Consider the following 14584-nt stretch of genomic DNA (forward strand, 5'->3'; position numbering starts at 1 on the left):
GAGCCGATAAGGATAGGAGCCAAGGAGGAAGAAGAGGCTAAGAGGACAGCAAATACGGCAGGCCAGCGGCGGATGGGGGTGGTCGGGTGGAACCGAAGGAGGAGAGGAGGAGGCTAAGAGAGTGAGAAGAGTGGACAAATAATTAGGGTTTCACAATATTGGACTCAATTGATAGGCCGGTTCCCTTATTTTTTTATTTTCCAGATCCCATGGATCCCGGTGGGGTAAATTCCAGACCCAAACCCACCCGGCTCATGCATCACCTTCTCAAGTATCTTGTCGTAGACTCATGCGACTTTAGATTCGGCGGATTAATCACAGACTTAGTGCAGCGTACATCCACAGCAGCAGCCAACCAAATACTACTCCTCTTTTCTTTCCCTCTAATGAAATACGTGCTCAGACACGTTAAAAAATGGTTCTTTTTCCAGAATACAGTTCTTACACTAAGCCTGCTTCCCTACATCAAGTTATACGAATGCAACTTTACAAACCTCATTGGAGCAACCAAACAAACCCTAATTAGCTGGATGTTGGAGATATGCCGAACAATCGATTTAGAGGGCGCATTCGCTAGGAAGGAAACATAGACAAAGGAGAGGAGCCGTCCACCATTTTTATAAATTAAATCTGAATGTGAATTCAAAAATGGAGAAGTACAAGTACCCAAGAACTTGAACCTGGACACCACGTACCCCTCTTAAACGCAAAGGCAGCAACATGCTACACCGACGACTTGATTAACTCAGTCTCTAGCTGAAACGAAATTAAACTAACAATAATGCAATGGCAACTAAACGATGACAAGCTTGCTTATTACCAATATCGCCCCATCATGCAGGTACTAGGTTGGCACGGGCGCAAATTTGTCACGTGCTGAGCATGCGTGATTAGGTGCACTTGAAGCCCGAGGGGATGCCCTTGCCGCAGAAGTTGAGGACGAGGCTGAGGTTGACGGGGATGTTGAGGTTGAGCCCCAGCACGTTGGCCTTGATGGCCGTGCACAGGCACACGGCGGCGTCCAGCTCCACCAGCCCGTTGAGCAGCGGGCAGCACTTCTCGTCAACGGGGACGCCGGCCTTCGCCTTGATCAGGTCCAGGACATTGGCGCACACGCCCAGCTTCAGCGCGTTCGTCGGGCAGTGCCCGTACCACCCGCTCGTGCCGTCGTTGCCACCGCCGCCTCCGCCGCCGATGGGTCCGATGCCGCCGCCGCTGCTTCCTCCGATGGGTCCGATCCCACCGCCTCCTCCACCAATAGGGCCTATCCCGCCGCCGCTGCCACCGCCGCCAATGGGGCCGTACCCACCGCCGTTGCCACCGCTACCGCCGCCGCCGCCACCGCCATTGTTGCCTCCCCAGCTGCCGCCGCTACTGCCGCTACCCGGCCCGTAGCCTCCTCCGCCAGCATGACTCCCGCTGCCGCCGTGGCTCCCGCTACCCCCGCTCCCGCCGTGGCTCCCGCTGCCACCGTGGCCGCCATTGTTGCCCGAGCCGCAGTAAGGGCAGGCGTTGGTGACCACGAAGAGCATGAGGTTCAGGGCAAGGAAGAGCGACGCCTTGGACGCCATTGGTGACCCCGAGCAGCTAGGCCAAAGCACCTACCGCGGCAGCAGCTGCAAGTGTGAGCCTCCTACTGGCGGAAGCTCGCGTTATATAAAGACGAGAGCTCGCCGCTAGCTGCTCCTACATTCTAACCAAGGGCGGTGCGAGTCTGCAAGAAATAGCAGAACAGAACAAAGATGGAGCGGAAACCAATAGGGCACGGCGCTGCTCGTCGGGAGACGGGCCGGGTAGGACAAGAAGCCGTGACTGGACAACACATGCAAGGGCAAGCATGCGCGCACAGGCCGCAGAAATGGCCCATGGCCGGCGGCCGGTGGTGCCAACCCGTGGGCTGCTCGGAGACTTTGGGAGGCCTTGGCAAGTTGGCAGGCGCCAGGCGCTGCGGATCGTGCGTGGGTGACAGCGGTGGAAAATTTGGAGCTTTGTTACCGAGCTGCACACGCATACGGGTAGTCTCTAAAACTAATCCGTGATTGGCAATGCGTCTTAGCGTGGAGCGGGCCCCCGTGTTTAGCGGAATCCCTAGGCCCTAATAACTAATGCTCGATCTCCGGGGTTACGTTAAGATAAACCCTCTCTCTATCTCTGTATATACGTGGCTCAGCCGGCTTGGCGGGTAATAAGGTCACGGGCTGGCTAAAGGTTTCCATGGCTGTATGTGTTCATAAGGACGGTGCTGCAGCCCACGGCATGCCGCTCGCACGCTAGATGTGACAGAGGGTACGCAATACGCAGATGAGGTGGGACCAAGAAAGAACGAACCCTTACTATGCTACTCGTCACTTTTGCGTTTCAGTGGCCGCTTGTGTGCCGACATGACTAAAGTACGTAGCAAGCGATTATTGATGCGAGATGCTGGCCATTAGCTAACCTTGCTGAGACAAAACAGCACGAAACGTGAAGAAGGCGTCCCATTGCCCATAGCTGCTAAGCTGATTAGCTGAAGGATCGGCTAAATATAGTTGGGCTTCTTTTCTTTCGGCTTAATTCAACTTATTCTCTCTCATAGAACAATATTGAATTAGCCGAAAATTAGCCGGGTTATGAGATCAGCCGAACGGAGCGAGACATCCGTTTATTTTTATCTAATGAATATTTCAGTGACTTAATATCTAACGGATATTTCAGGGTACAAAGGCCCAGAACCCCAAATGTTGTAGCTCTTTATGATAGGTTGCTTTACATTTGGGCCCACGGGTATAGTACGTTGGGCCAACGTTTCGGGCTACCAATCTGTAGTTTATCTACTTTTAATATACTTATTATTTATATCAATAGTAACACAAATAAATACGGAGTGGTCATCTTGGCTTATCGAGGCTTGAAGTCCATAACCCCGGCTCTAGGGTGCGGTTATATACATTACTTGAGGTGAGGTTCCGCAAACCATCACCTGAAGCGGGTAGAATTATATTTCGTAGGGAAAAATCTAACCCGCGATTAGTCGCGCAGGTGCGCGACAGCGCGACTCTTGAGCCCAACAGATCTGTCTGGGCTTCCTCCGCTGATAGCCCATTACAAGAGAGTCACATTCATTAGCCCTCGTGTCCAAGCAAAACACGTCAAAGCAAGAGAGCGGCCTGCTATGTACGTGGCATCTCCCTCGTGTCCTTCCCTCTCCCTCCCTTCCCTTACATATATTTTTTTTAAAGATGCATGTCCATATAAATATTTTATCTTCTTTATATTACCTTATTGTGTTCTATGTGACAAGACGAGTAAAACTAGATCCCACTTGCATATATTTTGACGATATTTGTGAAGTAGTATTAACTTATATAACGATTGGCTCTATTTCTGTAGCAACTTATGTGTATATATTGGTTCACTGTAGTAACAACTTATGTGAATAACAACTTTTGTTTTGTGGTGTATGAGTGTATGATATATTTTATTTGTTGTAACTTATATTTTATATGTGTGGCAACTCATGTGTATAATAGATTCTGTTTTTAGCAACTTTTATATAAATATGTAATAATTTTTATGATAATTGTATATAAACTTATATGTACAACAACTTACTCTTTTTTACTACTTATGTGTATGACATCTTGTGTTTTTGCCAACTTATGTATATGATATATTCTATTTTTGTTACAACTTGTGCTTATAACAAATTATGCTTTTGTGGCAACTTTATTTTTTAATAATTTATAAATATTTTTGTGGCAACTTTTATCTTATATATGTATGGAACTTTCCGATTTTGCAGTAACTTATGTGTAAAACAAATAGCTAGTTATACACATATAATATGACATCTTATATTATATAACTTTTTATCTATTAAGATCTTTCTGAAAATATTATAGCAACGGACATAACTACAGTAGCAACTTATAAGATGGAGATATTATGATTAGTATGTATTTTATAGCCAAAAAAGCTAATAGTTCTTACATGCTAGGCACGTAAGTTGATACATATATACACTAGCAAAAATTGATACATATACATGCTAGCAACTTATATATGTAAATTGTAGCAAATCTTTCAATATTATGAAACTTAAATTTACACATAAGTTGCTACTAGTGTAAAACATCTTTAAAATATATGAAAGTGGTATCTAGTTTTGTTCATCTCGTCACGTAGAATACAATGGTGCAATTTGTATTCAAAACAGAGATCATATGAAGAAGATAATTTTTTTTAATGAACAAGCGCATATTAAAAATCCCCACATGCATCTTATACGTGAGTGGCAGCGAAATCAGGCAAGGTCAGGGAAAGATGCATGAGGTGGGGGAGGTGCAGGTGGTCCGCAGAGATAAGGTGAGAGAGGGTCGCACGCTTCACCTTAGCGCGACCCGTCGCGCGTTAACTGTGTCCATTTCGTAGCTATTGTTGCCGGTCATCATTTTGGATCGGCCCGTTTAATAGTTTGATAGCTATAAATAGGAGAGAGATTGTATGCATGTATGCAAAAAAGACAATGATGATGATGATACCACATGCATGCATGCAAAAAAGACAATGATGATGATGTTACCACATGCATGCAAATTTAGAATTAAATAAAGTTATAAAAATTAAACCAAGTATCCATATTAAATTAGTCTTGCACCATTGTTTTTATGATAAGATCTTCCAAACAAGACCACACTTGTCTATATTTGCAAAAAATTTAAAAGTATTTTCTTTACTACAAAATATTTAATTTTGGATACTGTGAATAAATATTTTAACAACACGAGCAAATAATTTTTTTAACAGACAAAAATAAATATAACAAATAAATAATATTGTATGATGAATAAAACATTAAACATCACAAACATCTGATTGTTTAGGTTAAATAATAAAAAATAAATATTATGAACAAATAAGTCAATATTACCGAATAATTCAATCTACAAAGCGAACACATAATTTTACATAATGAGCAAACACGTGCTAACACAAGCTTATTTTTTGCTCCTACCTATATAAATTGCATTAGTATATAAATAAAATAAATTATTAAATAACTCTACACAATACGTCCACAACTTACATAATTTCTATAATTTGATCAACAAATTATTTAAACAAAACATGTAAGCAAAATAAAAAGGAAGGAAGAAAAGTATCACTGAGAGGGAGAGAAAACGAGAATAAAGAATTAAAGAGAAAGCAAATTTATGCCTCATCATATTTGGATAAGGAACAAAACGAATGAATGTACATATAAAAAGAAACATGCATATAAATACATAAGAACGCTGTCACCCAGCGCTGCGCCAGCCATCCGTACCCCCCTCCCCCCACTGGTGACCCGCGATGCGCCAGCCTCCACGCGCTCTTGCCCTAGGCTAGCTGGGGTGCGCATATTTAACCGAGAACCGAAAACCAAACTGAAAGAACTGGAATTGAAACCGAAGTAATTGAAATCGGAAAAAAATGGTTCTCTATTCGGTTCCAGAAAGCATGGAACCGAAAAAGTTTTGTTCCTACTCTCAGTTAATCGAATGAAGTGAAAGAACCAAATCACATAAACCTTGCATTATATTTAGTTTATATGTGATGTGTCATATTTCAATTACTATGTATTTCTCTTACTTTATCGTTATTGTTTCGTTCTTAATTATTATTCTCTAAATAGAAGAAATATTGTCTAAATTTGCTATACAATATGTATGTTTTTTCTTGTTATCTTAAGTTCTGCTAAAAAAATTTGGTTCGTTTAGTTAGAACCAAAATAACTGAAAACCGGTATTTCCAAAATTTCTTGGAACCGATCTGTTCCTATTTTTTTAAGAATTGAATTTTTAAAAACACAAGTAACCGAACCGAATCGAATGTCCATCCATATGCACCGCGGCGTCCCGGCGTCCACCTCCACACCCGCGAGACGGAGGCAGACGGGGTTGAAGTGGATCGACCCGTTCCATCATTTTGGACAGAGATGAACCCGCATCCAAAGCTTAAAATGGCCTCATAGTATTCAATGGACCAAACTTCACTGGTCTTTATTGACAGATTTGCTCGATAACAAGGGACCATATCCATGAATAAAATCATCATTTTTCTACATAAAAAAGGACAATTCTGTTCAACAAAAAAATTCATGCTAAATAAAATATTTTTGAACTTGATTTGAACGGCTCAATGTAGATCCGGATGGTAGAAAAGGTAATCTATGATGAACGAGCTGCTGGACCCGCAGCTGGAGAACAAGGTCGACCGGCTGGAGCTCGAGCACATGTGCGCCGCCGCCGCCGCCGCCGCCGTCCGCCACTCCGCCAAGCGGCGCCCCAAGATGAAACAGGTGAGCCAGCTGCAGCCTCAGCTTCTGAAGCCCTGGAGCTCATCATCGTGAAGAGCAAGTGACTTTCTTTTTCCCCTTCCCCCGCGTCGCGTCGCGTCCACGTCATCATCGATCGGTGTGCAGATCGTTCGTGCCCTGGAGGGCGACGCGTTGCTGGACGACCTGAACGAGGGGGTGAAGAAGCCGGGGCAGAGCATGATGTTCAGCTCCAGCTCGGAGTACGACGCCGGCGGCGGCAACTACACCTCCGACATCAGCAGGTTCAGGAAGGTGGCCTTCGAGAGCGGCGAGTACAGCAACGAGTACAGCGCGACGAGCGAGTCCGAGGAGGCGCCGGCGGCGCCCCGTCGGCAGCAGCATCACTGATCGCGTCTCGAGCGGCGGCGCGTGAGAGCTCGTCGAGATGCTAGCTTGTGGTGTGACATACCAAAAGTAATCGGCAAGTCGATTGTTGGGTAGTATGAGATGTACCCCCCATCAGCGTGTACATAATATACGAATCTGTGTGATTCTATGATGGTCATACTTCCTGGACGTGAAGACGTTACTTGAGGACACAACACAGGCCCGTGGTCTCGAACTTTGAAGACACTTTGGCACCTCCGTGATTGAATCCACGTTCCACCTCGTACAGTTTTAGAACTGAGTATCTCGAACCAAATACAAAGCGCCTTTGGATTTAGAATTGAGCATTCGTCCAATGTGTTCTGGTATTAAAAAGTTCATCCGAGGGGCTCGTGACAAGTTTGGCTGTATGTATCGAATTAGGCGTATAGCCCGCGCATTTGCGCGGCTAGTATTGAAAATTAAAAAATTTACATGTTGTTTATCCTTACTTAAAGATTATACTATTTTTCTTTACCATTCATCACCCTGTTCATTATCGTAAATTATGTCTTATTGTCAGTTAAAACAATTCAAATATGATCTACTTATAATAATAATTTGATTTGTTAAGCTTTAATAATATTATGCATATAACTATTCTTATTTTTGTTTTATTTTGATTGATTGTCATTAGTTTTAGTTCTTATTAAGTATATGTTTATAACATATCTAGCTAAATGATATTTTATATTTATTTTTTCATAATGGCATTGGTGGGTGATTTTTAATTAGGCACATGGGTATTTTAGGCTAATTTTATTATAATGACAGTGGTGGGTAATTTCAATTTCTCTTATTTTCTCTTATTAACGTGGGAATTTCTAGACCATGAGAGCGAACGTGACACTCTGTTTGTTGGCTAAATAATAAAATAATAGATAAGCAAATTCTGAAATCACCTTACAAGAAAATAGACCCTTTTTTTAAAAAAAAAGCATGGATGACGGGAACGGGTCGAATTTTATTGTCCTCCGACCAAACGGACATTTTCTTTTGATGAACCAAACATACATTAGATGGCCAAAGGATCCCAAACTTCATTCTAGTAAGGTCAGCAGCAGTAGATGCAGAGCACAGAACAGCATAACAGGTTACAGGTGTGAACAATTCCGCTGCTTCTTGCGAGATTGTGAAAGGAGGCAGCACTCCATAGCTACCAACAGTTCCCTTCCGAAGCAAGCGATATTTAGGCTGTGTTTAGTTCCACAAAAATCCCCACAAAAACATCACATCTCCGTCACATCAAAATATTAAATATAGCAAATGACCCATGCATGAAGTACTAAATGTAGGTAAATAAAAAAACTAATTGCATAGTTTTGATGTACGTTGCGAGACGAATCTTTTGAGCCTAATTAGGTCATGGTAGGACAATATCTACCACAAACAAACGAAACGTGCTACAGTGTGCTCAAACGTGCGAACTGTAGCATTTTTCGTTTGTTTGTGGTAAATATTATCCTACCATGGGGTAACTAGGCTCAAAAGATTCGTCTTGAAATGTACATCTAAACTGTGAAATTAGTTATTTTGTTTATCTACATTTCATACTCTATATATGCGTCTTTTGGTACATTTAATGATTCGATGCAATGGAATTTTGGAAATTTTGGAGAAAATTGGGGAACTGAACACAGCCAAGACTTCGCGCCGAAAATTTCTTGGCGCCGTTCACCAGCCGCCCACTGATTACGCGCGTCAGCTCGCACTGTCGCACACCGATTAACCAAGCGCAAACCGCCACGTTCCCTGGCCACGAGGACCCAACCATCATCCCCATCGCACGCAGCCACACCGCGCCGGTGCACGCAGCCAACGAACCCCCAGGCCTCGCGAATGCGGCGCGCCGAGGTGGCCGTGGTGGGCGCGGGCGCGGCGGGGCTGGTGGCGGCGCGCGAGCTGCTCTGCGAGGGCCACGCCGTGGCCGTCTTCAAGAAGTCCGGCCGCGCGGGGGGCACCTGGGCGTACGACCCGCGCGCGGACGCCGACCCGCTGAGCCGCGACCCGGGCGCGCCCGGCGCAGTGCACGGCAGCCTCTACGCGTCGCTGCGCACCAACCTGCCGCGCGAGCTCATGGGCTTCTCGGGCTTCCCGCTGGCCGGCCGGGTCTTCGCGGGCGACCCGCGAGCGTTCCCGGGACACCGGGAGGTGCTCGCCTTCGCCGAGGAGTCCGGCGTCGCCGCGCGCGTCAGGCTCCGAGCGGAGGTGCTGCGGGTGCGGCCGCTCGGTGACGGGCAGGGGGAGCGGTGGGCGGTGGCGTGGCGCGGGGAGGACGGCGATGTCGCGGAGGAGGCGTTCGTCGCCGTCGCCGTCTGCAGCGGCCACTGCACGGTGCCGCTGGTGCCCAAGATCCGAGGTAGCATCTGCTCCCTTCCATTTTTCTTCTCACCTAACAGAAGTAGGCTCAGGTAGACGTAGTACGAAGAAATATCTAGCAATGCTCGTGTGTTGCAGGAATCGACAAGTGGCGGGGGAAGCAAATGCACAAGCAAATGCACAGCCACAACTATCGCGTTCCAGAACCATTTCGCGACCAGGTGCTTTCCTCCTCTGCTGCCTCTTGTTTCTTAAGGCTGCAAGAGTTGTTTGGGGGAGAAAAGGAGTTTTCTCTACACGTGGAGGAAAATAAATTGCGGGCGTGCCAGTATATATAGAAAATACATAATAAATAAAGATACGGGAACACAAGCTTTATTCATATTTTATAAAATACAAATACAGGTTCCTGTGTACAAGTGTGCGCTCCATAGCCTGCCATTGGGCAGATCTGACTTGGACGATAGTGGTCTTCTGACTCCCGGGGCCTCAAAAAGCTCCCGATTAATTACCTCGCAAGACTAGCTTGCCAGAATACCTCCGATTAAGCTGTCGTGGTCATCGTCTTCAGTCTTCGCTTCACGTTCTCCATGCATGATGGTGGTGGTGGTGTAGATGTGGGCGTGGGCGTCATCCATGGCCTCATCGGTGTCCATGAACCGGTGTAACGCAGCTGGAGCATCAGCAGCACCCGCCCGTGTCGTTCGGCCTCGTCGGTCTCGAACGGTGGAGTAGTCGTAGTAGTTGCAGATTACCGATGCGTGGAGAAGACTTGAAGCTGGACCGAGTAGATGTCGTGGCAGCTTGCTCCCTAAGCGGGGGGTCAGTTGGAGCTTATCCCCGGAATGATTAGCTCGCCCAGCTCACAGGAATTCAGAATCTTTTCTGCCTCCTAGCTTCAACCTCACACCATGTGATTCTCAAGCATCTACATGGAGATCGCTGCGCAGATAGTGTTTTGGGCTTTTGCATTTTGCTACTGTGAGGTGATCTTATGAACTGTCAGCATGGGTTGAAAATGGGGTGACGATTATGGCCTGTCTAGAGCATAGAGAGATTGTAGACCACTGTTACTTTTTAATGTATATAAAGTATGGAATTATTGGCGCCGTTGTCGTCCCATTTGTAGGAGAATCTCTAGCGCTGTTTCATCGGAGTCGATCGAATCGAAGTGGAAAGAAAATGAATACTGCGCATAATGATTCAGTGTCCTGACACCAACGGATTGTAGGGTTGGACTAGGATTCCAAGAACGGATATTTCTGGATTCAACTTCACTTTAACAACCTTTTCTGCTACTTGGTTGATAGCGAGGGTGTCACCCTCCTATCTGTTCGTGTTCTTGCCAAGCTATCAGCAGTAATTGGTTTGCTTAAAAAGAGCGAAAGAAACAGTACAGAGACTCAAGAACTCGTCCAAGTGCTAGATGTTCAATCGTTTTTACTATCTTTTCAGAGATGGGTGAAGTAAAGCGAGCTGAGAAGTGGACAGGTAGAAAGTACTAGCTTGCAAACGGCTGACGGTCTTGCGGTTGATTTGAAGTTGCCCAAAGTCTCAAGAAATCAAAAGGCAAACAGTTGTTCAGACTAGGTTGCTAAATGCCACGGCCATGGTCCATGGAAGGTTTTCCTTAATTTTCTAGCTCAATTATTGGCCCAGTTGCCTGATAACTTATCGCCAGTTCCGAACTTTTTCAAATTAATCTCCTGCAGGTGTAGGCGTAGGCGTATGAAACAGCACCTCCTAGTTGAGATGTTGAGTCGCTGTGGCTAAGCTTTACGACCGATCATTGTCAGAACTTTTTTTATTTTTTCTCGGCTGCGTTACATGTTCAAGCATGTAGCCACATACCACGGAACAGACCGGTGCATATGTAGGCAGATAAGCATAGTGATGCATCATTGAATCATGCATGTCTGATGGCTAATGCTCACCTGCTAGGGCTTCCTGTTGCAGTCTTGCAGATAGGGTCAACTCAGTTCCTCCATTCATGTCTCTCTCGCAAGAACTGTTTCAAGTTTCTGTAGTAGCAGTACTAGTTTCATGCCTAAAATATAAAGAGGAGCATCCGGAGAGTTGGAGCTAATTCATAAACCTGAACGAGTCATTTTCCCTTTTACCGAGCATGATGAAATAAGAAGAGTTTTATGGGTTATTATGTATGTAGGCCCATATTTCTTTAAATATGGATGAGTACCGGCCCTGATCGTTCACATACGAATGACTATAGCGAGGGACCGAAACTGGCGACCAGAGGAGGTAAATGAGAGTCGATCAAAATTTATTTCGAAATCAATCCGTCGGCCTATATCCCGAAAATTACCACAAACCCTCAAATCCTAGATGAGGTGTGGAGTAGCTATAGAAGAGCTAAACCAACACAAATCACTCCTAAAAACGAGCGAGAGAAAGCACGGAAGCGATCGAGAAAAACTGCAGATCTAGCAGTCAGGGACCGGTCAGACCGCTTGCTCTGGGCGGTCAGACCGGTCGGGCTGGATTTGAAATTCCCGACCGGTCAGACCGCTTCTGCTTAGAACAGAATTCCAGCCCGCGAACTCGAGGTGATTTCAAGATTACTCGTTCAAATCATCACCAAATGGTCTCAAAATTTGCAGGGAGGTTCCTAGGATAGAGACGAACCTCTCCACAAAAAGAATCAACCCAAAACGCAAAGGATCACAAGAATTTCGTGGGGGGAAGAGGTAAAAGAGGGTTTTCCAAAAACTCCAAAAACCTCAATCTGAGTGACTCATGATTCTCGGGGGTTTAGCTCTAGGCTAGATGGTCGAGAAGCAAATCACGGAGTCCCTAAACCCACCAAGAGAAAGCTTTAATCTCAAAAACCACCAAAAGAGAGGAAATCAATCCATGAACAAAAGATGAACGGGAACACAAGAGAGCTGCTCAAAAGGGTCCTCGATTTCATTCAAATTCATCGTGATTTACAGAGGAATTCACCTATACAAGAGCTAGACCTCCACCCATTCATCCACCCTCTCAAATTTGTGGATCTAGCTATAATCTAGACCACGTTTTCATGGAGACCTCGGCCTAACCCTATATCAGAGAGAGGAGCAAGGAAAAACAGAAAAGGACTTGTGGCTTAGAGGCTCACCCGTCCAAGGGGGTAGGTGAGATGTATTTATACGACCTCGGGGGCGATCGGTCAGACCGGTCTCACAGACCGGTCAGAGCGGTCCCTTCCCAGAAATGACCTCCACCCTGACTCGTACACTAAAACGCCCGTAGGGGCAAAACCGGATAGGGTACAAGATCTCATCCGACGGCGGTGTTTCTTTCTTCGACTCGAAACCTTCTCCGCGATGCCGCCACGTTGATGCAGATCTGATCCGCAGTTTTGAAGGGTCCGCGAAACCCAGTGAGGTGGCCAGTTTTGTGAAAACCGCCAAAACTCCACGCGCGGGAAGATTCCCGCCTCCACGCCGTGGCCATGGACGCCGTTCCCGCCTCGGCCTTCTGACGGCCCTAGACGCCCGTCACCCCCTCGCCCGCAGCGAGGCCCTAAACGCCGTCGACGCCCGTCACTTCCGCCAGTCCCGAGACCGACGCCCGTGCCTCCACGACGTTTTGTCTTCAACCGCCGTCCGCCAGCTTGGTTTTGTGGCGCAAACCAAGAAACCCGTCATCCACCGGTGCTTGCGCCCTCGATCCAGGAGTGGACGCCACAGCTGCCGCCCGGCCCGAGCTCCGGTCCCGGCTGCCCTTCACCGCCGTCCACCGCACGGTCCATCGGCCACAGCACCTCCACGGCAGCTCACCATCGACACTCGACGCCCGTGTACCTGCAACCAAAGACCAAGCACACGATCATACCACACGATTGACAATTCACTCATCACAGCCAGGAGTGAGTACTGCTCACTCCTCATATAGCCTACCAGACGCAGCACGCCGGCTGCCATAGACTATGCTCATATAGAAAGGAAAAACTTTTGCTGACCGAAAACAAACGATCCTGTCATCCTGACCCGAAATAATATTACTCAAAAGATTTTATATAGTAGAATCTAAACAAATTCAACTAGAACTTCAAGACTCTCGGATTGATAGGTTGGTTGTTGGTAATGGTTGGTCCAAATTCCGCTGCCGCGTACAGCCATGCATTACCAAAAATGGTTTTGTCCCTATGAATAGCTGGATTACCCTTTGCGCATTCAGAAGGGCGGGATAGGCGAATAATCAAACCCTAGATTCAGACAGGCAATCAAACATACAAACATCACACCCACATGATGTGTCAAAAATTCAAACCAAGCCGACTGCGGAGCGGAATACGAACGAGCTAGCTGACCAAATTGCGCCGGTTAAAAATGACAGTTGGGATAGAGATGGCATTGGGTCATGTCATCTTCAGGGCTTTGGGGGCTCCATATAGCCAGCATATTCTCCCACCGCAAGCGCTCCCAAAGAAATTGGTGTTTGATGACATGGAGCTAGCTTTTGATACTCGTATATACTAGTACTGTTTTCCCTAGTGCTGACTGTGAATGGATCCGTCGCCTTTGGTTCTTGTGCTGTCAGTATAAGAGGAACTGCATGCATGGTTGCCTGAAAATAAAAACACAGAGTGGGCTGACGACTACCGTACTATGGTTAATTCCTAGCGGCTAATCGCAAAGAAAAAAAATCCAAGTGGCTGTGATTAAACCTTTATTATTTTTTTTATTGTGGATTGTACAATGTATATATTTTGTGAAATTTGGTCTGAAAATTAGTAGCTGTAAGAACTGTGGAGGAAAAAAAGCTGCAGTAACTTTCAGAGAGTGAAAATTGGTCAGGTCATATATATCCGTGTCCAAGCATTCCAAGTTAAAAGTAGTTATTAATGCTACTGCACTACTAGATAAGAAAGCAACTTAACTATGTTATCACCCACTTGCATTATACATTCTTGAGTAAAATTCTCCCACTACATATACGTCAAATCGATCATCAATCAGAGGGAAACTCGAAAATGCAACACCCTGAGGCTGACAAAAACAAGTCCGAAATTAATTAGCAGCAAGTTGAAATTTGTATATATACATTTGCAACAGTTGTATGACGTTTCAGAAGTTGAAATTTGTTTTGTTTCGGGGGAAGGAAAACCATCAGCAGCCAGACTCCGTCAGGCACGCAGAAAAACAATGGAGGTTAATATTCTGTGGTGTGACGTTTGGAGAGTGAATCTGTTGGGTTAGGTATTCCTGTCGTCAAAACAGGGGTCAATTTTTTTTGTGACGCCCCGTCTGTGTACGTAGTAGCAGTAGGTCATGAACATAAGAGTTGGATGTGATGAATGTGTAAGCAGGGCAACTTTTACAGCAAGAGTTCAAAATATTGAGGGTTTAATTCGTGTGGTTTAAAATTCTTTTGCCTTGATGGATACACATGCAGGCATACACTTCACAGAGATTGCTTACATTCATGCATGTGTATGCATGCACGGGGGCTAGATAGCACAACTGATGTAGCCATGTAAATAATCTAATAGCGATGCATATGCAGTGATCGTGCAACTTAAAATCTTACAATTACTAATTGGAGGCTTTTTTGGAG

At 45.7% G+C, this 14584-nt stretch overlaps 3 protein-coding genes across 3 annotated transcripts; 2 read left to right on the plus strand and 1 right to left on the minus strand.

Moving 5' to 3' along the window:
- Nucleotides 1–589: 589 nt before the first annotated feature.
- LOC120693155 (glycine-rich cell wall structural protein 2-like) lies at nt 590–1672 on the minus strand. The gene has a single exon (XM_039976561.1). The coding sequence runs from the start codon at nt 1569–1571 to the stop codon at nt 891–893; it is 681 nt and encodes a 226-aa protein (XP_039832495.1). The 5' UTR covers nt 1572–1672; the 3' UTR covers nt 590–890.
- Nucleotides 1673–6193: 4521 nt separating this feature from the next.
- On the plus strand, nt 6194–6685 carry LOC120689115 (putative proline-rich receptor-like protein kinase PERK6). The gene is made up of 2 exons (XM_039971450.1): nt 6194–6319; nt 6443–6685. Exons 1-2 carry the CDS (start codon nt 6194–6196, stop codon nt 6683–6685), a joined length of 369 nt encoding a protein of 122 aa, XP_039827384.1.
- A 1822-nt stretch (nt 6686–8507) lies between these two features.
- On the plus strand, nt 8508–10131 carry LOC120693154 (flavin-containing monooxygenase FMO GS-OX-like 7). The gene is made up of 2 exons (XM_039976560.1): nt 8508–9062; nt 9161–10131. Exons 1-2 carry the CDS (start codon nt 8543–8545, stop codon nt 9358–9360), a joined length of 720 nt encoding a protein of 239 aa, XP_039832494.1. The 5' UTR covers nt 8508–8542; the 3' UTR covers nt 9361–10131.
- Nucleotides 10132–14584: the final 4453 nt, after the last annotated feature.

The sequence above is a fragment of the Panicum virgatum genome, chromosome 9N, assembly GCF_016808335.1.
Source record: "Panicum virgatum strain AP13 chromosome 9N, P.virgatum_v5, whole genome shotgun sequence".
NCBI classification, from domain to species: domain Eukaryota; kingdom Viridiplantae; phylum Streptophyta; class Magnoliopsida; order Poales; family Poaceae; genus Panicum; species Panicum virgatum.